Raw genomic sequence first — 27567 nt, forward strand, 5'->3', positions numbered from 1 at the left:
TTCCAAGCAAGCATATTCTGAAGCCGTTCACACCAGTCAGACCCATAGAGTCTGTTCCCCAGTGTTCCCCTGCCCAGCTTTGATGCCACAGAATGTTTACCATGTATCCCTCTTCAAAACTCTGAGACCACAGAGCGTTGCCTTGCCTGTGTCCCTGTTCCCCATTCCCTGTTCCCACCCCCTTAGCAAGCATCTTTCCAAATTCCCTTCCCCTTCCTGTTTGACCCCAATTTCTATAGTAATATTCTCAACTATAGCTTAACCGATCATTTCACTGAAATTTAACTTAACCAATCCTAACATATTGTAACATAATTCTCTAACCAATTATATCCTACTAATTAACTTCCACCTAGCAAAATTAATTATACAGCAGACAGAAACAATTAGCGAACCAGGCAGATTAACAATAGAAAAGTGGGGGCCATAAAGATAAAACATAAAGAAATGGGGGTTTCACAACCATTGATAATGAAGTGATTTCTTGCCAGACAGGATGCTATCCAACTAAGTTTTCTTTAACCATCTTAAGATCCATTTCTTTATCTGGTGGTGATGGGCACTATCCAGACAGGATCGGCTTCCTAACAGCCCAATACCACCTTATTTCAATGTGACTGGTTTGTGATGTGAAAATGTGACCATACACTTCCAGACTTATGGCTGCCCCTACTGCTTAGCCAAAGGCCTTAGCCTAAGAACAAGGCCTCAGACTATCCTAGTGAGAGAAGGCCCATAAACAGGCGGACTGTGATTTTGATTCTTTGTTTTTATACCCCTGTAAGTAGCTGAGCCCTGGTCTACACTAGGAGTTTAGGTCAAATTTAGCAGCGTTAAATCGATGTAAACCTGCACCCATCCACACGATGAAGCCCTTTTTTTCGACTTAAAGGGCTCTTAAAATCGATTTCCTTAATCCACCTCTGACAAGTGGATTAGTGCTTAAATCGGCCTTGCCGGGTCACATTTGGGGTACTGGGGACACAATTAGACGGTGTTGGCCTCCGGGAGCTATCCCAGAGTGCGTTTTTGTTTCCGCTCTGGACAGCACTCTCAACTCAGATGCACTGGCCAGGTAGACAGGAAAAGGCCTGCAAACTTTTGAATTTCAGTTTCCTGTTTGCATGGTCACCTGCAGCTTGCCACGCTGGCCAGAGCTCATCAGCAGAGGTGACCATGATGGAGTCCCAGAATCGCAAAAGAGCTCCCGCATGGACCGAACGGGAGGTACGGGATCTGATCGCTGTATGGGGAGAGGAATCCGTGCTATCAGAACTCCGTTCCAGTTTTCGAAATGCCAAAACATTTGTCAAAATCTCCCAGGGCATGAAGGACAGAGGCCATAACAGGGACCCGAAGCAATGCTGCGTGAAACTGAAGGAGCTGAGGCAGGCCTACCAGAAAACCAGAGAGGTAAACGGCTGCTCCGGGTCAGAGCCCCAAACATGCCGCTTCTATGATGAGCTGCATGCCATTTTAGGGGGTTCAGCCACCACTACCCCAGCCGTGTTGTTTGACTCCTTCAGTGGAGATGGAGGCAACACAGAAGCAGGTTTTGGGGACGAGGAAGATGATGATGATGAAGTTGTAGGTAGCTCGCAACAAGCAAGCGGAGAAACCGGTTTTCCCGACAGCCAGGAACTGTTTCTCACCCTGGACCTGGAGGCAGTCCCCCCCCCAAACCCACCCAAGGCTGCCTCCTGGACCCGCCAGGCGGAGAAGGGACCTCTGGTGAGTGTACCTTTTAAAATACTATACATGGTTTAAAAGCAAGCATGTTTAATGATTAATTTGCCCTGGCATTTGCAGCTCTCCTGGATGTACTCCCAAAGCCTTTGCAAAAGGTTTCTGGGGAGGGCAGCCTTATTCCACCCACCATGGTAGGACACTTTACCACACCAGGCCAGTAGCACGTACTCGGCAATCATTGTAGAACAAAGCATTGCAGTGTATGTTTGCTGGCATTCAAACAACATCCGTTCTTTATCTCTGTGTGTTATCCTCAGGAGAGTGATATCATTCATGGTCACCTGGTTGAAATAGGGTGCTTTTCTTAAGGGGACATTCAGAGGTACCCGTTCCTGCTGGGCTGTTTGCCTGTGGCTGAACAGAAATGTTCCCCGCTGTTAGCCATGGGGGTGGGGGGGTGAGGGGCTAGCCACGTGGTGGGGGGAGGCAAAATGCGACCTTGGAACGAAAGCACGTGTGCTGTGTATGTAATGTTACCAGCAAGGTTTACGTGAAAGAGTGTAGTCATTGTTCTAGAAAATGTGTCTTTTTAAATACCACTGCCTCTTTTTTTTTTTTTTCTCCACCAGCTGCATGTGTTTCAAGGATCACAGGATCTTCTCCTTTGCAGAGGCTAGTGAAGATTAGAAGGTGAAAAAAACGCACTCGTGATGAAATGTTCTCTGAGCTCATGCTGTCCTCCCACACTGACATAGCACAGATGACTGCGTGGAGGCAGACAATGTCAGAGTGCAGGAAAGCACAGTATGACCGGGAGGAGAGGTGGTGGGCTGAAGAGAGTAAGTGGTGGGCTGAAGAGAGGGCTGAAGCTCAAAGGTGGTGGCAGCGTGATGAGAGGAGGCAGGATTCAATGCTGAGGCTGCTGGAGGATCAAACCAATATACTCCAGCGTACGGTTGAGCTGCAGGAAAGGCAGCAGGAGCACAGACCGCCGCTGCAGCCCCTGTGTAACCAACTGCCCTCCTCCCCAAGTTCCATAGCCTCCTCACCCAGACGCCCAAGAACGTGGTGGGGGGGCCTCCAGGCCCAAGCAACAGAAGGCTGGCATTCAATAAGTTTTAAAGTTTTAAACTTTTAAAGTGCTGTGTGGCCTTGTCCTTCCCTCCTCCACCACCCCTCCTGGTGCTTCTCTCCTCCACCACCCCTCCTGGGCTACCTTGGTAGTTATCCCCCTATTTGTGTGATGAATGAATAAAGAATGCATGAATGTGAAGCAACAATGACTTTATTGCCTCTGCAAGCGGTGATTGAAGGGAGGAGGGGAGGGTGGTTAGCTTACAGGGAAGTAGAGTGAACCAAGGGGCGGGGGGTTTCATCAAGGAGAAACAAACAGAACTTTCACACCGTAGCCTGTCCAGTCATGAAACTGGTTTTCAAAGCTTCTCTGATGCGCACCGCGCCCTCCTGTGCTCTTCTAACCGCCCTGGTGTCTGGCTGTGCGAAACCAGCAGCCAGGCAATTTGCCTCAACCTCCCACCCTGCCATAAACGTCTCCCCCTTACTCTCACAGATATTGTGGAACGCACAGCAAGCAGTAATAACAGTGGGAATATTGGTTTCGCTGAGGTTTAACCGAGTCAGTAAACTGCGCCAGCGCGCCTTTAAACGTCCAAATGCACATTCTACCACCATTCTGCATTTGCTCAGCCTGTAGTTGAACAGCTCCTGACTGCTGTCCAGGCTGCCGTGTACGGCTTCATGAGCCATGGCATTAAGGGGTAGGCTGGGTCCCCAAGGATAACTATAGGCATTTCAACATCCCCAACAGTTATTTTCTGGTCTGGGAATAAAGTCCCTTCCTGCAGCTTTTGAAACAGACCAGAGTTCCTGAAGATGCGAGCGTCATGTACCTTTCCCGGCCATCCCACGTTGATGTTGGTGAAACGTCCCTTGTGATCCACCAGTGCTTGCAGCACTATTGAAAAGTACCCCTTGCGGTTTATGTACTCGCCGGCTTCGTGCTCTGGTGCCAAGATAGGGATATGGGTTCCGTCTACGGCCCCACCACAGTTAGGGAATCCCATTGCAGCAAAGCCATCCACTATGACCTGCACAGTTCCCAGGGTCACTACCCTTGATATCAGCAGATCTTTGATTGCGTTGGCTACTTGCATCACAGCAGCCCCCACAGTAGATTTGCCCACTCCAAATTGATTCCCGACGGACCGGTAGCTGTCTGGCTTTGCAAGCTTCCACAGGGCTATTGCCACTCGCTTCTCAACTGTGAGGGCTGCTCTCATCTTGGTATTCTTGCGCCTCAGGGCAGGGGAAAGCAAGTCACAAAGTTTCTTACGCATGCGAAAGTTTCGCAACCACTGGGAATCATCCCAGACCCGCAACGCTATGCGGTCCCACCAGTCTGTGCTTGTTTCCTGAGCCCAGAATCGGCATTCCACCGCATGAACCTGCCCCATTAGCACCATGATGCCCACATTGCCAGGGCCCGTGCTTTGAGAGAAGTCTGTGTCCATGTCCTCATCACTCACGTCACCACGCTGACGTCGCCTACTCGCCCGGTATCGCTTTGCCAGGTTTTGGTGCTGCATATATTGTTGGATAATGCGCGTGGTGTTTAATGTGCTCCTAATTGCCAAAGTGATCTGAGCGGGCTGCATGCTTGCCGTGGTATGGCATCTGCCCAGAAAAAAGGTGCGGAACGATTGTCTGCCGTTGCCCTGACGGAGGGAGGGGCGACTGATGACATGGCTTACAGGGTTGGCTTACAGGGAATTAAAATCAACAAAGGGGGTGGCTTTGCGAGAAACTGAATGGCCCCCTCAAGGATAGAACTCAAAACCTGAAGGATAGAACTCAAAGCTGGGTTTAGCAGGCCGTTGATTTCACAGAGGGAAGGAGGGAGGGAGGAGAAAATGAATACAAAACAAATCTGGTCTATTTCTTGTTTTGAGCCACTTCATCTATCTTTATACATCTTGCTGGCAGCAGACTGTGCAATACGACGGCTCGCCATCGTCATCTCCTGGGTGCTCGGCAGAAGACGGTGCAGCATGACGACTAGCCATCATCTTCTGCTGGCTGGAGGTTAAAAGACAGCGCACTGCCGGTAGGACTCAATCGCCACGAGACGAAACAAGGGAAATGACCTGGCTGAGCCACTCCCATGTTTGCCCAGGCGCCCGGTTAAAAGAGCACCCAGGACTATGTTGATGACGGCTACCAGGCATACTGCACTGTCTGCTGCCAAAAGGCAATTTGCTGCTGTGTAGCAATGCAGTACCACATCTGCCAGCACCCAGGAGACATACGGTGACGGTGAGCTGAGCGGGCTCCATGCTTGCCGTGGTATGGCGTCTGCACAGGTAACTCAAGAAAAAAGGCGCAAAACGATTGTCTGCCCTTGCTTTCATGGAGGGAGGGAGGGAACTGGGGCTTGATGATATGTACCCACAACCACCCGCGACAATGTTTTAGCCCCATCAGGCACAGGGATTTCTACCCAGAATACAAATGTGTGGCGGAGACTGCGGGATAGCCACCCACAGTGCAACGCTCCGGAAGTCGACAGTTGCCTCGGTACTGTGGACACACTCCACCGACTACATGCACTTAGAACACTTGTGTGGGGACACACACAATCAGCTGTATAAAACTGCTTTCTACAAAACCGACTTCTATAAATTCAACCTAATTTCGTAGTGTAGACATACCCTGAGTGATAAAAATACACCTAAGTTCTTAAAGTGTAGGCTTTACAGGCAGGCCTCAATATCTATATTCTAACATGGGTTCTACCCCCTCCCCCATTCTGTGTCTGTCTTGTCTATTTAGATTGTAAATTCTTCAGGGCATGGGCCATCTACTATTCTCTGTTTGTACTTTGCCTAGCACAATGGAGACCCACGGTTAGTTGGCCCTTAGGCACTAAGGTAATGAATATGATTTATAATAACTCTCCTGCCACTTTGAGCCAAGGAAGCTGGCCTTGGGATGTTACTGCTTAAAAAACTAGCTTGGGTTAAAACCATGGTATATTCTTTGTGACAAGTATCACACAAATTCCATTGACCTCCGTTGTTTTCTTTGCCTTGAGTAGGGTTTCCAGTTTCCAAACCTGATGTGATCTCACAGCTGGAAGGAGGGGAAGAGCCGTGGGTCCCAGACCTCCAGGGCTCTGAGAAAGAAGTGCTCCCAAGAGCTGCCTGCACAGGTAAGGAATTGGTTAAACCAATGCAAAAACTATGCTTGAATACAGGAAATATTTGGGATGCCCTACAAAGACCTTGTGAGCTTTCCTAGTTCAGGATTATTCCCTGCAGATGTGGAATCATTACGGCAGATGTCACTCATGGCTTCTCACCTATCCTAACTGGCAGCTGGTCCCTCCCCAATCTCGCTTTCCCCTAAGAGTTCTGGGGAGATGTGGACCCAGAACTGATCCCATCTTTTCTCTCCTCTGAGAAAGGGTTTGGGGAAAATCAGCTCCTGATAGGTTTGATCTCTCCCACACACATTTTGGCTTGTTCATCCCTTTTTCCATTCCTCTCTCTGAGATTTCCTTTCTTTCTGGCGCAGGGAGTGACCTGTGTCTGGATTCTCTCGGTCTTCCATCAGGTGACAAGATGGTGAGTGAGAATGAGGAGGAGACAGCCCAGCAAGAATATGCCGAGCAAGTAGAACCACATGGAACGTTATCAGGAGGATCCAAAGGGAATGATTCCAGGAGTTGTGCACTCCCAGAAAAAGCAAAAGCCTGTGAGAGTCAGCAGAGGCCAGAGGAAAACTTCAGTAGCCACTCAGACCTTATTACACGCGAGAGAATCAACTTGGAAGAGACACGCTACACATGCCATGAGTGTGGGAAAAGCTTCAATGGGACCTCTGACCTTCTCACACATCAGAAAATCCACAGTGGAGAGAGACCATTCATGTGCTCTGAGTGCGGGAAAAGCTTCAATAGGAGCTCCAGCCTCATCAGCCATCAGCAAATCCACACAGGAGAGATGCCCTACACATGCTCTGAGTGTGGGAAAAGCTTCAATCAGAGATCTTCCCTGATCACACATCAGAGAATCCACACAGGAGATATGCCCTACTCTTGCTCTGAGTGCGGGAAACGCTTCTATCGGAGCTCAACCTTTACCCGACATCAGCGAATCCACACGGGTGAGAAACCCTACACATGCTGTGACTGTGGGAAACGGTTCAATGATAGCTCATCCCTTAGCACACATCAGAGAATCCACACGGGTGAGAAACCTTATGCATGCTCTGAATGCGGGAAAAGCTTCAATCATAGCTCACACCTTATCATACATCGTAGAATCCACACAGGAGAGAAACCCTACACATGCTCTGAGTGCGGGAAACGCTTCAGTGATAGCTCATCCCTTAGCACACATAAGAGAATCCACACGGGTGAGAAACCTTATGCATGCTCTGAATGCGGGAAAAGCTTCAATCATAGCTCACACCTTATCATACATCGTAGAATCCACACAGGAGAGAAACCCTACACATGCTCTGAGTGCGGGAAACGCTTCGGTGATAGCTCATCCCTTACCACACATCAGAGAATCCACACGGGTGAGAAACCTTATGCATGCTCTGAGTGCGGGAAAAGCTTCAATCAGAGGTCTGCCCTGACCACACATCAGAGAATCCACACAGGAGAGACGCCCTACACCTGCTCTGAGTGTGGGAAAAGCTTCAATGGGACCTCTGACCTTCTCACACATCAGAAACTCCACAATGGACAAAGACCATTCATGTGCTCTGAGTGCGGGAAGAGCTTCAATAGGAGCTCTTCCCTTATCACTCACTGGAGAATCCACACGGGTGAGAAACCTTATGGATGCGCTGAGTGTGGGAAACGCTTCAATGCGAGCTCACATGTAATCAGACATCGGAGAATCCACACAAGGGAGAAACCTTACGGATGCTCTGAGTGTGGGAAATGCTTCAATTGGAGCTCCAGCCTCATCACACATCAGCGAATCCACACAGGGGAGATGCCCTACACATGCTCTGAGTGTGGGAAAAGCTTCAATCACAGATCTTCCCTGATCACACATCAGAGAATCCACACAGGAGATTTGCCGTACACGTGCTCTGAGTGCGGGAAAAGCTTCAATCAGAGCTCACACCTTATCATACATCGTAGAATCCACACAGGAGAGAAACCCTACACCTGCTCTGAGTGTGGGAAACGCTTCAATCAGAGCTCAACCCTTATTAAACATCAGAAAATCCACATGAGAGAAAACTGTAATAAATGCCTTGACTAGGGCTAGCTAAAGATTTTTTTTTAATCACATTTGCTAGTTACCACATAAAGAAAAGGAGTACTAGTGGCACCGTAGAGATTAACCAATTTATTTGAGCATAAGCTTTTGTGAGCTACAGCACTGAATGCATCTGATGAAGTGAGCTGTAGCTCACAAAAGCTCATGCTCAAATAAATTCGTTAATCTCTAAGGTGCCACTAGTACTCCTTTTCTTTTTGCGAATACAGACTAACACAGCTGCTGCTCTGAAACCTGTAGTAACCACATAGTGATCTTTGCACCATCTTCACCATGGTTTCTCAGCTCCACCAGATGAGTTTCCTGCTTCTGCCTTGTCAGCTCACCCTTCTTTGGGTCAGTCCTGTGATCTTTTCTGTCAACTCCTTTCCTTTTGAATCATAGGAGTGTGTGTTCCTCCAGCCAGGAATGTTCATCATCTCCAGGTGGGGGAGAGAGGTTTGATCCCCACAAGCTACACTGAGGCAACAAAGTACCCGTGCCTTACATCCACTAGGGCTGTACATGGCATTGGCTGCTCAAGTGAGTGATCTTGGTGTGAAAAGGCAATATTAGATGTAGTGCAGATGCAGCCCAGGTGCAATGGTTGTCATTGGCTTTCCCCTTGACCTGACCTAAACTCCATCACTTTTCCTAGTCTAAACAAACCCTGAGCATCACGGTTATACTGTTCCCCCATTTCAAAGCAATTGTTAGACATCAGGTTCCCCCTTGGGGAACAAACTGTTTCATTCCCAGTTGCTCTGATTTTACTTCAGGTTGTGCTGGAGAGCAGATATCTTTACTACCATTTTCCTCACTTAAAATGTATTGAACTAAGGGCAGGGATAAGGAAAAATGTTATTTCACGCTCTGTAACAACAGAAGAACATAGGTTAAGGTGGAGGGATTCCCTTATTCCTCATCACCATCCCAATTCTCCTGCTGTTGAATTGGTTAGGTCAATATTTTGTCTAAAGGGCTGGGAAGAGGATTCCTTAGTAAATGACTTGTAACTAAGCAAAATACCCATCCATTTGGCTCCCAAAGCAGTTCTGTCCAGGCTCTGAAGGAGCTCGCTCCTGAAGATATCTCCTTCCTAATCAGGTGCATGTTGCCTATTATTTGGGAAATGCAATCCCTATCTAGGTAGGGATGCAAAAAATGGAAGTGACGTTTCTGTTCAGCTCACCCCTGGGAGATCCTGCAAACGTGTAGAAAATGAAATCCATGTGGAATGTGATATACCTGCAGAAAGACACCTATTTTTAATAGATACCTAACATTTCATAGAATCATAGAATCATAGAATATCAGGGTTGGAAGGGACCCCAGAAGGTCATCTAGTCCAACCCCCTGCTCGAAGCAGGACCAATTCCCAGTTAAATCATCCCAGCCAGGGCTTTGTCAAGCCTGACCTTAAAAACCTCTAAGGAAGGAGATTCTACCACCTCCCTAGGTAACGCATTCCAGTGTTTCACCACCCTCTTAGTGAAAAAGTTTTTCCTAATATCCAATCTAAACCTCCCCCATTGCAACTTGAGACCATTACTCCTCGTTCTGTCATCTGCTACCATTGAGAACAGTCTAGAGCCATCCTCTTTGGAACCCCCTTTCAGGTAGTTGAAAGCAGCTATCAAATCCCCCCTCATTCTTCTCTTCTGCAGACTAAACAATCCCAGCTCCCTCAGCCTCTCCTCATAAGTCATGTGCTCTAGACCCCTAATCATTTTTGTTGCCCTTCGCTGGACTCTCTCCAATTTATCCACATCCTTCTTGTAGTGTGGGGCCCAAAACTGGACACAGTAATCCAGATGAGGCCTCACCAGTGTCGAATAGAGGGGAACGATCACATCCCTCGATCTGCTCGCTATGCCCCTACTTATACATCCCAAAATGCCATTGGCCTTCTTGGCAACAAGGGCACACTGTTGACTCATATCCAGCTTCTCGTCCACTGTCACCCCTAGGTCCTTTTCCGCAGAACTGCTGCCTAGCCATTCGGTCCCTAGTCTGTAGCGGTGCATTGGATTCTTCCATCCTAAGTGCAGGACCCTGCACTTATCCTTATTGAACCTCATCAGATTTCTTTTGGTGTCTTACAGGGATTCTAAGCAGCACCTGTATTTAGTCCCTAATTTAAATCTGTGCCACCAGATTAAAGAAATAAAAGGGCATATTTGGGGGAGTTATACCTCACTATCGCTACTGATATGTTGTACGCTAGGTGAAGAATTCTACTCCAGAAAAGTGTAAATTACTTCAAGGAAGGTCAAAGATATGACAAGAACTCAGGTAGAAATTGCACGTACTAGGGGTTGATTTTCACCCCAGAGATGGACGCTATGGTGACCTGTGGCCCAGGTAAACTATTTTTAGAACGCTGCTCCCTAGTTAAGTTGCATTGATCACACTCCTAAAGGATGCCATGATTACAACTGGCATTATAACATGCACAACTGTCTTTTACCATTTGGATCCAAAGTTTCATGAAGCATAGAGAGAATCTTAGAATCATAGAAGATTTGGGTTGGAAGAGACCTCAAGAGGTCATCTAGTCCAACGCCCTGCTTAAAGCAGGACCAACACTAACCTAATCATCCCAGCCAGGGTTTTGTCAAGCTGGGCCTTAAAAACCTCTAAGGAAGGAGATTCCACCACCTCCCTAGGTAACGCATTCCAGTGCTTCACCACCCTCCTAGTGAAATAGTGTTTCCTAATATCCAACCTAAACCTCCCCCACTGCAACTTGAGACCATTGGTCCTCAGTGGTGGCATATGACAGAACAAGAACAGCCGAGCACCATCCTCTCTGGAACACCCCTTCAGGTAGTTGAAGGCTGCTATCAAATCCCCCCTCACTCTTCTGCAGACTAAATAAGCCCAGTTCCCTCAGCCACTCCTCATGAATCAGGTGCCCCAGCCCCCTGATCATTTTTGTTCCCCTCTGCTGGACTCCTTCCAATTTGTTCACATCCATTCTGTAGTGGGGGACCCAAAACTGGACGCAGTACTCCAGATGTGGCTTCACCAGTGCCGAATAGAGGAGAATAATCAATTCCCTCGGTCTGCTGGCAGTGCTCCTACTAATGCAGCCCAATACGCCATTAGTCTTCTTGGAAACAAGGGCACAATGCTGATTCATATCCAGCTTCTCATCCACTGTAACCCCTAGGTCCTTTTCTGCAGAACTGTTGTCGAGCCATTCAGTCCCTAGTCTGTAGCGGAGCATGGGATTCTTCCGTCCTAAGTGCAGGACTCTGTACTTGTCCATCTAGAATTTAATCAGATTTCTTCTGGCTCAATCCTCCAATTTGTCTAGGTCATTCTGGACCCTATCCCTACCCTCCAGCATATCTCCCTCTCCCCCCACCTTAGTGTCATCTGCAAACTTGCTGAGGGTGCAATCTATCCCATCATCCAGATCATTAATAAAGATGTTGAACAAAACCAGCCCCAGGACCGACTCCTGAGGCACTCTGGTCTGCCAACTAGACATGGAGCCATTGATCACTACCGATTGAGCCCAACAATATAGCCAGTTTTCTTTCCACCTTATAGTCCATTAATCCAATCCATACTTTTTTAACTTGCTGGCAAGAATACTGTGGGAGAGGGTATCAAAAGCTTTGCTAAAGTCAAGATATCTCACATCCACTTCTTTCCCCATATCTACAGAGCCAGTTATCTCCTCATAGAAGGCAATCAGGTTGGTCAGGCATGACTTGCCATTGGTGAATCCATGTTGACTGTTCCTGATTAAAATTTTGATAAATTTTAAAATAAATCTTCTGTTAAGAGGAAAATTACTTGAGAGAAGATGTGGAACTTAGAGGGCAACAGCCACAGAGTTCCCCAGCTCTCTTGTTTTCAAAGCAAAGATGTCACATCAGGCAGGGGATGTAAAAATCTAAAATGGTGATGGTCATAAATATAAAGGGAAGGGTAACCACCTTTCTCTATACAGTGCTATAAAATCCCTCCTGGCCAGAGGCAAAACCCTTTCACCTGTAAAGGGTTAAGAAGCTAAGATAACCTCGCTGGCACCTGACCACAACGACCAATGAGGAGACAAGATACTTTCAAATCTGGGTGGGGGGAACAAAGGGTTTGTCTGTCTGTGTGATGCTTTTGCCAGGAACAGATCAGGAATGCAGCCTCATAACTCCTTAAATTAGTAAGTAATCTAGCTAGAAATAGATTAGATTTCCTTTTGTTTAATGGCTGGTAAAATAAGCTGTGGTGGATGGAATGTATATTCCTGTTTTTGTGTCTTTTTGTAACTTAAGGTTTTACGTAGAGGGATTCTCCATGTTTTGAATCTGATTACCCTGTAAGGTATTTACCAGCCTGATTTTACAGAGGTGATTCTTTTACCTTTTCTTTAATTAAAATTCTTCTTTTAAGAACCTGATTGATTTTTCATTGTTCTTAAGATCCAAGGGTTTGGGTCTGTGTTCACATGTACAAATTGGTGAGGATTTTTATCAAGCCTTCCCCAGGAAAGGGGGTGTAGGGCTTGGGGGGTTATTGTGGGGGAAGACGTCTCCAAGTGGGCTCTTTCCCTATTCTTTGTTTAACGTGCTTGGTGGTGGCAGCATATGGTTCAAGGACAAGGCAAAGTTTGTACCTTAGAGAAGTTTTTAACCTAAGCTGGTAAGAATAAGCTTAGGGGGTCTTTCATGCAGGTCCCCACATCTGTACCCTAGAGTTCAGAGTGGGGAAGGAACCTTGACAGTGATGGATATGTGATGGTAGCTTTTCTGGATTGCTTTTTGGTTTGGTTTCATTTTTTTCATTTAAGTTTTGTTTTGTTTTTCCAACCAGTTCTTTTTATAGGTGTTGAGGTGCTGTTCCTTTTGAGCACAGCTGTTTAACCCTCAGGCCTGGCTTTGGAAACCTCCTCAGAACTGGCCTTGTGTTTCTTTCATTGTTGATATCTTTGGGGTTCACATCCACAGTACATACGGTTCACAGCAACAGATACTTTGAGAAACCTGCTGGGTGAAGCAGGCCTTTTAAAAACTGACATTGGCCCAAAGTCTGCCTCAATTCAGCTGGATTGGAACACGTCTGTATCAAAGCAGTGGTTCACACCTGATTTGCCCAGTAACCTCGGGGGAAGGGCTGGTAAGATAGGATAAGTAGGCATTGACCACAATAAAGTTAAAGGTAAGGGTGACAGACCTTCACCTTGCAGGTCAACAAGCCTGTTCTGTTCGTTCCCTCTGATGCATCTGGCACTATTCACTCTTAGGCTGCACACTCGTCTAGATGGACCATTGGTCTGACCCAGTATGACCAGTCTTGCATTCTTATGTAAGCCATCTATGGCCTTGTATACACTGGCTAGTTTCTGCACAGGAAAGCAGCTTTCTGTGTTGTAACTTCTGAGGTGTACACACCACCAAGCCACTTAGTGCACAGAAACTGTGCAGTTGCAGCACTGTAAAAAAGCCACCCCGACGAGAGGTGTAGAGCTTTCTGCGCCGGGGCTACAGCGCTGTTATTGGCCTCTGGGAGATGTCCCACAATCCCTGTTCTCGCCTCTCTGGGATTGAACTCTACTGCACCGCCATCAGATGACCAACTGAGAACCCCACCCCTGAAATTCCTTGGGAAATTTGAAAGTCCCCTTCTGTTTGCTTGGTGATGCATGCAGTGGCCTCAGTGCATCTTTCCAGGTCACCAGGCCTGCTCTACGCACCAGGCGATCCCCAGCTTGGAGCAATGTCGAGCTGCTGAACCTCATCGGCATTTGGGGAGAGGAGGCTGTCCAGTCCCAGCTGCGCTCCAGCCATAGGAATTATGATACCTATGGACAGATTTCACAATGCATCAGAGAAAGGGACCATGACTGGGACACACTGCAGTGCAGGGCCAAAGTGAAGGAGCTGTGAAATGCCTACCACAAGGAGCCGGAGGCAAACCACCACTCCAGTGATGCACTCATGAGCTGCTGGTATTACAAAGAGTTACATGCGATACTCAGTTGTGACCTCACCTCCACTGCGAAGGCGACTCTGGATACTTCAGTGGCTTGCGTGCCAGTCAAGAGTGGACCGAGCCAGGAAGAGGAAATCTTGGACGAGGATGTTGAGGAAGAGAGGGAACCAGAGGCAGAGGACAACTCAGAGGTCAGAGATTCATGCAGCCAGGAGCTCTTCTCTAACCTGGAGGAGGCTAGCCAGTCTCAGCTGTCGGAGCTCGGTGAAGCGCAAACAAGAGAGGAGGCCCTGGTAAATGGCTTTGATTTTGGGAATCACTGAAGTGAGTTGTTGGGGGCAGGAGGGTTGCAGATAGCAGGCCTGTGTCTGTATGATGTGTGTACCACCACATGCCCAGTCAGAGTGGCAGAACAGGGTGTTGATTGACTCCCTCACTTCTGCTTTGTTTCTTGCCCCATTAAGGGTAATTTTCCTGCCCCACTCTGCCGTCACAGGGGGGGTCATGGGAGACCATTGCTGCACACAGGCAAGCCACATACAGGCCAGGGCGGAAGCCGCAGTCTTGAAGAAGACCCTCCCTTGATTTCCTGCTTGCCCTCTTCAATATCTTCTATAATGAACACAGCCTGTGGAAAATGTGGGCACAGGAATGACTATGAGCCCCCCCCGCCATTGCTGTCTCTCCCTAAGAGCCACATACCCAGTGTACGGTATGGTCCTGGAACTGTAATTTCCCCTGCCCCTGCTGTTACCATTTTGGGGGTCTTGTGGCTCATGTGTGCTTGCTTGGGGTCAGCCAGTTAGTGATTAGGTATGTGAATAGTGGCTGTGTTTTATATCACTAAATCAGTGATCTGTGTTTTGCAAACAATACTGCTTCTGTAAAATGTTGCATTTTGGCTTCACAGATAAGACCTTGGGAACCTAGCTTCCTCCTTATCACCAGCTGAACGGCTACACAGATTTAGAACGCAGCCCTGAAGAACTAAAGAGAACTTTCTGCATGATGTCATGATGCACTCCGCAGCCGAAAAACAAGAGTTGAAGGAGTGGCCGAACAGCGAGAAAAGGGACCGAAAGGAGAATGGGGTGCACCAGAATGAAATCATGGAGCAGCTCTTAATCTTTATGGAGTGCCAAGCAGACACTCTCCAAGTGCTACTAGCACTGAAAACTGAGCAGCTCTGCTCCCGTCCTCCCCTACAGCCACTGTGGCAAAACTCTTTCTCAGGTGCCCCCCACCCCGCCAGACAGTGCCAACACACTCTTATCAACCTCCTGGCTCCAATCTGTACCCGCTAGATTCCACTCCTTCCCCATGACAGTCCAGCCCTGCGGGCGCCCAGTACCCCGTGCACTCAACACCCATCCCTCTGCAGTTTATTCCTGCTGAAGTACAATGCCCACTGCACTTTACTCCAAAAGATAAGGTTGCATATGATACCTGGACATACACAAATTTTTAACTGTCCCAGGGCCCCTCTTCCTCATGGGACCCTCCCTTCTCCCACTCCTCACAGTCCTGATTTTTGTTGTTGGTTGTTTGTTTGTCTCTCTCCTCCGGTTGTTGTTTTTTAATAAAAGAATAGTTGTGCTTTGAAAGCAACCTTTATTCCATTAATTAAAAGGAAACAGAGCCCTGAAAAGCAACAGGGAATTTTCTTAAACCTTCATAGTGCATCGTCTGCGCCAATCACAGTCACCTCCAAGCATTGCACACCCGTGCATAGCAACAAATATTAGTGGCTTTCAGCTTCAAATTCCTGCCTCGAGGCATCCCTGATCCTTCTGGCCCCACGCTGTGCCCCTCTAATAGCCCTGGTCTCTGGCTGTTCAAATTCAGCCTCCAGGCACTGAGCCTCAGCGGTCCAGCCCTGAGTGAAGCTTTCACCCTTCCCTTCACAAATATGGAGCGTAAAGCATGTGGTTATAAGCATAGGAATATTGTCATCGGCCAGGTCCCACCTCCCATATAGGCAGCGCCAGAGGGCCTTTAAACAGCCGAAAGCACACTCAACAGTCATTCTGCACTTGCTCAGCCTGTTGAACAATTCCTTGCTGTTGTCAAGGTGCCCCATGTATGGCTTCATAAGCCACAGCATTAAGGGGTAGGTGGGGTTTCTCAGGATCACAATGGCCGTTTCGACTTCCCCTACAGTGATCTTCTGATACCGGAAGAAAGTCCCTTCTTGCAGCTTCCTGAACAGGCCAGTGTTCCAAAAGATGCATGCACCTTTCTGGACCAGCCTTATTTAATGTCCGGAGGATCCTCAATGATCTGAAGGATGGCATGGACTGCACCCTCAGCAAGTTTGCAGAGGACACTAAACTGGGAGGAGAGGTAGATACGCTGGAGGGTAGGGATAGGATACAGAGGGCCCTAGACAAATTAGAGGATTGGGCCAAAAGAAATCTGATGAGGTTCAACAAGGACAAGTGCAGAGTCCTGCACTTAGGACGGAAGAATCCCATGCACCGCTACAGGCTGGGGACTGAATGGCTAGGCAGCAGTTCTGCAGAAAAGGACCTAGGGGTTACAGTGGACGAGAAGCTGGATATGAGTCAGCAGTGTGCCCTTGTTGCCAAGAAGGCCAATGGCATTTTGGGAAGTATAAGTAGGGGCACTGCCAGCAGATTGAGGGACGTGATCGTTCCCCTCTATTCGACATTGGTGAGGCCTCATCTGGAGTAGTGTGTCCACTTTTCGGCCCCACACTACAAGAAGGATGTGGAATAATTGGAAAGAGTCCAGCGGAGGGCAACAAAAATGATGAGGGGACTGGAGCACATGACTTATGAGGAGAGGCTGAGGGAACTGGGATTGTTTAGTCTACGGAAGAGAAGAATGAGAGGGGATTTGATAGCTGCTTTCAGCTACCTGAAAGGGGGTTCCAAAGAGGATGGAGCTCGGCTATTCTCAGTGGTAGTGGATGACAGAACGAGGAGTAATGGTCTCAAGTTGCAGTGGGGGAGGTTTAGGTTGAATATTAGGAAAAGCTTTTTCACGAGGAGGGTGGTGAAACACTGGAATGGGTTCCCTAGGGAGGTGGTGGAATCTCCTTCCTTAGAAGTTTTTAAGGTCAGGCTTGACAAAGCCCTAGCTGGGATGATTTAGTTGGGGTTGGTCCTGCTTTGAGCAGGGGGTTGGACTAGATGACCTCCTGAGGTCCCTTCCAACCCTGATCTTCTATGATTCTATGAAATGCCCACGGTGATCCACAAGCACCTGGAGAACCATAGAGAAATACCCCTTCCTAACAATGTACTCTGTGGCTAGGTGGTCTGGTGCTAGAATTGGAATATGCATGCAATCTATCGCCCCTCCGCAGTTAGGGATTCCCATTTGTGCAAAGCCATCCACAATGTCACGCACGTTGCCCAGGGTCAGTGTCTTTCAGAGCATGATGCAATTAATGGCCCTGCACGCTTCCATCAACATGTGTCCAATGGTTGACTTTCCCACGCCAAACTGGTTAGCGACTGCTCGCAGTCTGGAGTAGCCAGCTTCAACAGTGCAATTGCCATGCTCTTCTCCAATGACAGGGCAGCTCTCGTTCTCTTGTCCTTGTGCTCCAGAGCTGGGGTGAGCTCATCACACAGTCCCATGAATATGGCTTTCCTCATCCAAAAGCTCTGCAGGCACTGCTCGTCATCCCACATGTGCATGACGATGTGATCCCACCCCTAAGTGCTTGTTTGCCGAGCCCAAAAGCGGCTGAGCTCCTCCACTGTGGTCAGCATCTCCGTGAATGCCGCAAGCAATCTCATGTCGTAGGTATTACGCGTGGAGAGATCAGTGTGGAACTCCTCTTGCCTTTGTCGTTAAAGGAATAACAGCACTGCCACTCGTGACGAGTTAGTGAGAGTGACCATCGTATTGGTCATCAGTGCGGGATCCATTCCTGCAGCCTGAAAGAGGCAGGGCATGCAGTACACAAACCGTTGAAAGATGGTACCAAATGCAGATGGAAGCACAGGGATTACTGTGATGCGAAGCAATGCATCATGGGGCATTGGGACAGGACCCAGGGTGCCCCGCAACCCCCTCTGCCTTCCCACAACTCTTAGCGGCAGAAAAGGAAGCGATGCGCAGTGCAATAGCTGCCCAGAGTGCACCCCTCTGAACACCTCTGCAAGTGCCACAAGTGTGAACACGCTATTGCGCAGGCAGCTGACAGTGTGAACACACAATAGCAGTTACCCTTCAGCGCTCTCTGAGCGGCACTTGTAACTGCCAGCGCTGTAACTCTGCCCATGTAGACGTAGCCTCAGAGAGACTGAGTGCCAGGATCCCAGCACTGATCCCCTCTGGGGAATGAATCACAACGTCGACAGGCTATGCAGCCTTCACTCGTCTCCCTGTACCTGAAAAGCCTGCTAGCCCAATGTGCTGGACCATCTGTTACATCACCTGGTTCCTTAACTGCGGCTACAGTTCCTGCTCCAGGTGAATCCAAAGACCGAGAGGTGCAGAGATCCAACCCCTTATAAACTTAGAAACATTTTCTTTCTTTTTCTGTTTTGCAAGCATTGCAAGGAATATGTATTTTTCAGCGAGAGCTGTTTGAACTTTTACTAATGTCTCTCTAAGGTCTGTATATGTTCTGGGATGAGAGGGCGAGTTGAAGTATTAGCTACAGAATAGTGAAATCTAAGGAGAAAACTGTAATTAGCTTTGAGGTTGTAGGCTAAATATAAGCAATAATTTGGTTTTGGTATTGAAATATTCAGCTGGCTAAAATGGGTTGCACTGCCTGGGTAAAAATCTCTGATTGGGGTTTTGGCATCACTAAATATGCACCTGCCTTCTTGGGTTGCTCTTTTCGTGTTTATAAGGGTTGATTTTCTGCTGTATTAATCTGATGGTTTGATTAAATTGATGACTTGATTCCAATACAATATCCTCGTTAACTCACTGATTTACTGATTTGACCTGAACTTTATCACTGTATTGTTTAACCCTTAGCTGAGTGGTGTCCATAGTCATTTAGCCTTAGTGATGGGTGCTCTTGGATTTATTTGTTCATGTTAATAAAGCATGTAACTGGGATATCGAGTCATTTCTTTCAATAAGCAACAGGGGCTGGAACTCCAGAGCTCAGGAGCAATCTGCTCAAGGGGGATGCAGCAGAAAAGAGCTGGGCACTGCTTTCCCCACTTATTTCTCCTTATCCCCTTTTGGTCTCCCTCCCCCTGCCCTCTGGCACGGAGACTTGGTCACTTCCCTGCTCCCAGGGGCGCTCACTCTCCATTAGCTGGATCGGCCCCTGCGAGTGCTAATGGGAGCGAGAGCCTGGTTGTGGGTCAGTCCCTGCAGCGGCTCTGGGACACACCGAGGCAGGAGGAGGAGCAGAGATGGGGCTAGTTCCCACCTCAGAGAGTCCCTGGCGTGGTGAGTGGGGCAGCTGCAGCCCGGGTTGGGCTTGAAGGAGCCAGGAAGGGGCCCGGGGAGTGGGGGGCTGGTAGGAAGGAAGGCAGGAAAAGAGCCATGGGGCAGATCCCGGAGGCGGGGCTCTGTACGGTACGAAGAAAAGGAGTACTTGTGGCACCTTGGAGACTAACCAGTTTATTTGAGCATGAGCTTTCGTGAGCTACAGCTCACTTCATCGGATGCATAGCATATCGTGGAAACTGCAGAAGACATTATATACACACAGAGACCATGAAACAAAACTTCCTCCCACCCCGCTGTCCTACTGCTAACAGCTTATCTAAAGTGATCATCAAGGAGGGCCATTTCCAGCACAAATCCAGGTTTTCTCACCCTTCCCCCCCCCCCACACCCCCCTCCAAAAACCACACACACAAACTCACTCTCCTGCTGGTAATAGCCCATCCCTCTTTGAAACCTCTCTTTATAATGCGCATGATAATCAAGGTGGGTCATTTCCAGCACTAATCCAGGTTTTCTCACCCCCCCCCTCCCCACACACACACCCCTCCAAAAACCACACACACAAACTCACTCTCCTGCTGGCAATACCTCATCTTACAATGTGCACAGCAATAATCCAAGTTTAACCAGAACGTCTTGGGGGGGGGGGTTTGTAGGAAAAAAACAAGGGGAGATAGGCTACCTTGCATAATGACTTAGCCACTCCCAGTCTCTATTCAAGCCCAAATTAATAGTATCCAATTTGCAAATGAATTCCAATTCAGCAGTTTCTCGCTGGAGTCTGGATTTGAAGTTTTTTTGTTGTAAGATAGCGACCTTCATGTCTGTAATTGCGTGACCAGAGAGATTGAAGTGTTCTCCGACTGGTTTATGAATGTTATAATTCTTGACATCTGATTTGTGTCCATTTATTCTTTTACGTAGAGACTGTCCAGTTTGACCAATGTACATGGCAGAGGGGCATTGCTGGCACACGATGGCATATATCACATTGGTGGATGTGCAGGTGAACGAGCCTCTGATAGTGTGGCTGATGTGTGTGTCTTTATTAGGCCCTGTGATGGTGTCCCCTGAATAGATATGTGGGCACAGTTGGCAACGGGCTTTGTTGCAAGGATAGGTTCCTGGGTTAGTGGTTCTGTTGTGTGGTATGTGGTTGTTGGTGAGTATTCGCTTCAGGTTGGGGGGCTGTCTGTAGACTCTCACAAATCTTGGGAGAAAGGCCAGTCCTTGCCTACAGACAGCCCCCTAACCTGAAGCGAATACTCACCAACAACCACAAACCACACAACAGAACCACTAACCCAGGAACCTATCCTTGCAACAAAGCCCGTTGCCAACTGTGCCCACATATCTATTCAGGGGACACCATCACAGGGCCTAATAACATCAGCCACACTATCAGAGGCTCGTTCACCTGCACATCCACCAATGTGATATATGCCATCGTGTGCCAGCAATGCCCCTCTGCCATGTACATTGGTCAAACTGGACAGTCTCTACGTAAAAGAATAAATGGACACAAATCAGATGTCAAGAATTATAACATTCATAAACCAGTCGGAGAACACTTCAATCTCTCTGGTCACGCAATCACAGACATGAGGGTCGCTATCTTAAAGCAAAAAAACTTCAAATGCAGACTCCAGCGAGAAACTGCTGAATTGGAATTCATTTGCAAATTGGATACTATTAATTTGGGCTTGAATAGAGACTGGGAGTGGCTAAGTCATTATGCAAGGTAGCCTATCTCCCCTTGTTTTTTTCCTACAAACCCCCCCCCCCCCAAGACGTTCTGGTTAAACTTGGATTATTGCTGTGCACATTGTAAGATGAGGTATTGCCAGCAGGAGAGTGAGTTTGTGTGTGTGGTTTTTGGAGGGGGGTGTGTGTGTGGGGGGGGTGGTGGTGGTGAGAAAACCTGGATTAGTGCTGGAAATGACCCACCTTGATTATCATGCGCATTATAAAGAGAGGTTTCAAACAGGGATGGGCTATTACCAGCAGGAGAGTGAGTTTGTGTGTGTGGTTTTTGGAGGGGTGTGTGTGGGGGTGTGTGTGGGGGGGTGAGAAAACCTGGATTTGTGCTGGAAATGGCCCTCCTTGATGATCACTTTAGATAAGCTGTTAGCAGTAGGACAGCGGGGTGGGAGGAAGTTTTGTTTCATGGTCTCTGTGTGTATATAATGTCTTCTGCAGTTTCCACGATATGCTATGCATCCGATGAAGTGAGCTGTAGCTCACGAAAGCTCATGCTCAAATAAACTGGTTAGTCTCCAAGGTGCCACAAGTACTCCTTTTCTTTTTGCGAACACAGACTAACACGGCTGCTCCTCTGAACCCTGTAGGGTACGAGCTGGTGCTGCCGCCTCCGGTGTGAGCTGGGAGCCCGGGCTGAGCTCCAGGCTGCGGCTGCGGCCCCAGTGGGGCTGGTCCAGGGACAGACTTTCACTCAAGCACTTTCTGTGCCCATCTGAGGTGGGGACTTTCTCCAGCTGGACCCAGTCCCAGGCTCTGCCGCCCCTGGCCGGGAGCTGCAGGCACCGGGGGCCAGAGAGACCCCAGGGCCAGCGCTGGGCGGGCAGGACAGACTCCGCACGAAGGCTCTTTGACCCTGGTCCCCTGTGCCATTTCGGACTAAATCAAGACTTCGGACGCGGGGGGCCGGTCAGACCGCGGGGGGGGGGCGAGGCCTGGCGGGGGGGGCGGTTGGACGCGGGGGCGGGGCCGGGGGGTCGGTTGGACCCGAGGGCAGGGCCGGGGAACGGTTGGACGCGGGGGCGGGGCCGGGAGGATGGTTGGACTGGGGGGGGGCGGGACGCGGGGGGGGCGGGGCCGGTCGGACGGTTGGACGCGGGGGCGGGGCCGGGGGGCGGTTGGTTCGATCCCCAGCGGGCGGGACGCGGGGACACGAGAGTTCGCCTGAGGGGCGGGAAGGCGCCGGCGGGGGGCGGGGCCGGGGGGCGGGGTCAGGCTGACCCCGGGGCCCGCCCTGCCCTGGGACGGAGGAGGCGGAAGCGGCCCCCGGGGCAGGCTGGGAGATGTAGTGCCTGACTCCCCGGGAGCGGAAGTGACGTCAGAGGGGGGAGGTGGAGCCGGGCTGGGCTCGCGCGGGGCCGGGAACCGGTTGGGGCCGTTGGAGCTCTGGGCATGCGCAGATCGCGGCGGGGGGCGAGACTTTCCTTAGCTCCCCCCCGTGCCCGGCCCGGGCCCCGCTCCCGCCGCAGCCGCCCTGGGGCCGCCCCGGGCTCCGCCCGCCCCGCTGCGGCGCTGCAGCCTCCAGGTACCGGAGCGAGCCCCGGGGCGGGGCCGGGCGGTGACTCTGCCTGTGTCCGGGGGGGGGACCCGGCCTCCCGCAGCGCCGGGATCTGCCCCCGGGGGGGCCGGGCGGGGGGAGACCGGGGGAGAGAAAATGTCGGCGGAGCCCGGATGTGGCCGGGGGTGGGGGCGGAGAGGAGCCGGGCCCCCCCGGGGAGCGGGGAGGGAAAGGGGGGGGGGCTGAGATCCCCTCGGATTTACCGCTGCCCCCTCCCCGCGGCCCCCCCCGCTCCCGCCCTGCCCCCTTTCTCTCCCCACAGCAGCGAGCAGCAGCCCGGGTGACCCCCCCCTTCCCCCACCTCCCTGAGACGGGCTCTGCCCCCCCCGTACCCCGTTTCCTCCCCCCTTCGCCCGTGGCCGGTTCAGGTCTCCGGTCTGGGGTGTCCCCTGCCCCCCATTTTCCCTGCAGGGACGTGTCCTTCGTGCCCCGTTTTCTCCTCCCTCCTGAAATACCGACAGCGAATCCTTGGCAGTCTTCCCGCTTTCCCCCCAGGTGTCGGACTGAGATCAGGTCCCCCCCGCGTGCCAGACCCTGCCCGAGTTTGGGGCCCTCGCTGCGCCAGGGACTGCCCGCACCCCGAGAGCGGGGACCTTGTCGGGCCGGGGGCTACAGGGACCCTGGCTGAGCTCCGGGCCCCTGTTCTGCCAGGCCCTGCAGAGACCCCAGCACGGGTCAGACCCCACTGTTGTGACAGGTGCTGTGGAGACCCCAACGGAGATCTGCGCCTACCATGGATTTATAGACGGGCAATAAGATATTCTCTATCCCTTTTTTAATGATTCCTAACATCCCGTTTGCTTTTTTGACTGCCGCTGCACACTGCGTGGACGTCTTCAGAGAACTATCCACGATGACGCCAAGATCTTTCTCCTGATTGGTTGTAGCTTAATTAGCCCCCTCATATTTGTATGCATAGTTGGAGTTATTTTTTCCAATGTGCATTACTTTACATTTATCCACATTACATTTCATTTGCCATTTTGTTGCCCAATCACTTAGTTTTGTCAGATCTTTCTGAAGTTCTTCACAGTCTGCTTTGCTCTTAACTATCTTGAGGAGTTTACTATCGTCTGCAAACTTGGCCACTTCACCGTTTACCCCTTTCTTCAGATCATTTATGAATAAGTTGAATAGGATTGGGCCTAGGACTGACCCTTGGGGAACACCACTAGTTACCCCTCTCCATTCTGAAATTTTATCATTTATTCCTACCCTTTGTTCCCTGTCTTTTAATCAATTCTCAATCCATGAAAAGATCTTTCCTCTTATGCCATGACAACTTAATTTACGTAAGAGATCTTTGGTGAGGGACCTTGTCAAAGGCTTTCTGGAAATCTAAGTACACTATGTCCACTGGATCCCCCTGGTCCACATGCTTGTTGACCCCCTCAAAGAATGCTAATAGATTAGTAAGACATGATCTCCCTTTACAGAAACCACGCTGACTTTTGCCCAACCATTTATGTTGTTCTATGTCTCTGACAATTTTATTCTTTACTATTGTTTCAACTAATTTGCCCAGTACTGACGTTAGACTTACTGGTCTGTAATTGCCGGGATCACCTCTAGAGCCCTTCTTAAATATTGGCGTTACATTAGCTATCTTCCAGTCATTGGTGTGTGGTTTTTATTGTAAAGCATTTAGGCTGCTTTTGTAGATAGGTGTTAATCATCTGTCCTCTTCCTAGAGTTCTGAGGAGGTTATATGAGTATTTTTAAAGAGTGCAGACCCGGCAGATTAGGTTGCAGTGAGGTCTTCATAAGCGCAGGATCAGGCTCTAAACTGCTGTCAAGTCCACACAGTGAACAAACTGAAAAAAACACTTTGATCTTTCTGTTTTAGTGATCTTATGGGTAAATTACAGCAATCCAAGGTTAAAAGAAATAGATCTGTGATTTTATTTTGATTGGTTTGGCTTTAAGAAGCTGCTTTCATGTTATTTACTCTCTCTTAGATACTGACCCTGTAAACAGTCATGCATGTGGAGGGCTCCCATGCATAGGTGGTTTCAGGATTGGGGCTTTAGTGAATGAATACTGGAGCAAAAGCACGTGGATAGGCCTAGCTCATGACATTGGCATGGTTACATTTCAAACAAAGTTTCCATAGGTGTTAATGGATTAAAGTAAGAAACACAAGGATTCTATTAACAACATAATTCTTTTGGAGTATTGTAGGTATCTGAAAACTGTGATCTTAATGATTTTTTTAAAAAATATCCTGTGTTACTAATCAATAGATGGTAAATAGTTAAAACTGGAAGAACTTTACCATGGATTCTGTTTATTTGTTTGGCCTTTCAATTGGAGTTGGATTCCAGACAAGTGATTTCCATTAAGTTTTAGAATTTGTTTGGGGAGCGGTATTGGAAACCATTAAAGCCAGATCTTTGCTATCTGGTATAGTTCCCTGTGACGAAGTGGGACTGTTCTTAATGTTTCTTCTGAATACTGTGTGAGTGCCTCAGTTTCCCCTATGCATTTCTTAAGTCTCTAGATGGTGGGAAAGGGGGTGTAATTGTTGAAGAGCAAAGGGCCAGGGTACATAAATGGCCGACACTCTGTCTCCTGGCAACTGATGGCCTGGGCCCTTCCCCCCTGCAAGGTGAGAGCTAAAGGGTTGGAGAACAAAGGAATCAGGTGACCTCCTGGCCCAGGAAAGGGACAAAGCCCAGAGGAGGAGGGGCTGGAGAGGGAGTCATTTTGGAGCTGGCTGGGGATGTGGAGTGAAGGGCAGACGTGGTTGTGTGGCTCTCTGCACTCCAAAATGGACCCAGCTGAGGGGTCCTGTTCTCTGTACCTACAAGCTCTGTTTCAGACTGTATTCCTGTCATCTAATAAACCTCTGTTTTATTGGCTGGCTAAGAGTCACGCCTGACTGCGGAGTTGGGGTGCAGGACCCTCTGGCTTCCCCAGGACCCCGCCTGGGCAGACTTGCTGGGGGAAGCGCACGGAGGGGCAGAGGATGCTGAATGCTCCGAGGTCAGACCCAGGAAGGTGGAAGCCATGTGAGCTTCTTGCCCTGAAGACAGTCTGCTCCCAGAGAGGACACTTCACCAGAGTCCTGACTGGCTTCGTAGGGAGCAGTTCCAATCGCCCGGGGACGCCGTGACATTCCCGCTGTTCCAAGTACTCCCATTGACTCAGAAGTATCAAGCAGTAGGTGTGGGGCTAGGTTTTTTGTAGGATGAAGACCTTCTTTGCAAGCTCTTTGAAGCAGGGCTCTGTCTGCAAACTCCAAAGCCATGTGTCAATGTGCTCCAGGGCTTCTACTCTGAGGGCTTCTACTCCACGGCTTCTATTCTGTGCTCCAGGGCCTCTACTCTGAGGTTTCTACTCTGAGTTGGTGACACACACAATGTGACAACAGGAGAACTTTGCCTGTTTCTACAGGGCTCTGTTGCACTTGCACAGTGTGGGTCCTAAACGCTCATTTAAAATACCCATCACCAACCAGTTGATGTTTTACTTCCCTTCCTATTTTCAGTGTTGTCACTTGTTTGTCTGTGGTTTTGTTTGCTGTCTGTGTTGCTTTATTCCTTATTTTTCCTGATCTATGTGTGTGAAGTATTCATCAAATTAAGAATTGACATCCCATAGAAATGGTATAAGCCTGAGTAATACCTTTTACTCTCCTTTCCAGTATCAGAAAGTATTATATTAATATTTGCTCTGAGAGCTTGACTATTTCTAGTTGACTCCTAGATTTGTTTAGCATCTTAAAGCTGAGCTGTGTGTATGCAAGAGGGATAGTTTTGTGAACTGCAGAAGTCCGTAGCATGCTAGTGTTTTGGCAGATGCTTCATTTTTTGAGAGCAGCTTTCCCTGAAGATTTAGTGATCTATGGTAGGAGGAGGTTATTAAATTGGGCTTCTGGTGCATATTTTTAATGCTATTACTTAATGCCTATGACTTTGTTTTATTTCTGTAGCTATTTTCACTATGCCGCATTTTGGTGTGTTTACTAGCTTGTACTGTTAGAAAGGATGATAAAATACATCTACTCCAAGGGCAGTGTCCATTTTCTTTTTATTTGATTTCATATTAAATGCACATCTTAAGCAGTGCACCTTATTAATTATCCCTTGTTTTAATATTCTTTCTTCTTCTTCCATACCTATGAACTGTTTACAATATATATATTATATCTAGGGTTTTTGTTCGTACCGGTAGCACACATCCACACATTACCTCAATATTGGTGGAGCACATAACAAAATTCATTCCTCACATGGATGGAAATAATTAGAGGGAACATGGGTGACGACTCCCTCTTGGGTGGGTGGACCAATCCTGGGGCCCATTACCTCTCGATGATTGATTTCCAATTCAAGTCCATAAAGTAAATTTTCAATATAAATGCTTTGTTCCTTACATACGCCCCATACGTTGATCTCTCATAACTGGTCAAGACTCCTAATGGCTGAGCTTTTTGTAGATGCCTCTGTCACAGAGTCACCGGGTCAATGCTCTGGAACTACTCTGTAGGAAGCCAGTCAGGACTCTGGGGGAGTCTTCTCTCTCTGAACAGACTGTCTCCAGGGCAGAAGCTTACACAGCTTTAACGTTCCTGGGAGCATTCAGCATCCCCTTTCACACCGTGTGTTTCCTGCAGCGAGTCCACCCATACGGGGCTCTTGGGGAAGCCAGAGGGCCCTGCACCCCAACTCTGCAGTCGGACATTACTCTCAGCCAGCCAGTAAAACAGAAGGTTTATTAGGTGACCGGAATACAGCGTAGAACAGAGTCTCGCTTCCCAGGCTAGAGGTGTCTCCTGGTTGCACCCCTCTCCTGGGTCTCACCTGCCCCGAGGGCCTCAGCAGAAATCACACACCCAATTCCCACCACCGAAGTATTGGTACAATACACTGGGTAACTGAGGTATACGCAGTATTAATATAGGACAGTAAGACT

General features: G+C 49.0%; 2 protein-coding genes across 2 annotated transcripts in view; both read left to right on the forward strand.

Annotated features, from left to right (window-relative positions):
- The first annotated feature begins 899 nt into the window (after nucleotides 1-899).
- Nucleotides 900-2810, forward strand: LOC141978928 (uncharacterized). Its single transcript, XM_074941322.1, has 2 exons — nucleotides 900-1731; nucleotides 2319-2810. The coding sequence occupies exons 1-2, from the start codon at nucleotides 1063-1065 to the stop codon at nucleotides 2364-2366; spliced, it is 717 nt and encodes a 238-aa protein (XP_074797423.1). The 5' UTR covers nucleotides 900-1062; the 3' UTR covers nucleotides 2367-2810.
- A 2912-nt stretch (nucleotides 2811-5722) lies between these two features.
- Nucleotides 5723-27567, forward strand: part of LOC141978938 (uncharacterized) — a 38886-nt gene continuing 17041 nt past the window's right edge. The window contains 2 exon segments of the mRNA XM_074941339.1: nucleotides 5723-5917; nucleotides 6283-7974. Coding sequence (XP_074797440.1) covers nucleotides 6330-7974 — 1645 coding nt within the window. The 5' untranslated portion in view covers nucleotides 5723-5917; nucleotides 6283-6329.

This window comes from Natator depressus, chromosome 28 (assembly GCF_965152275.1).
Source record: "Natator depressus isolate rNatDep1 chromosome 28, rNatDep2.hap1, whole genome shotgun sequence".
Lineage (NCBI taxonomy): Eukaryota > Metazoa > Chordata > Testudines > Cheloniidae > Natator > Natator depressus.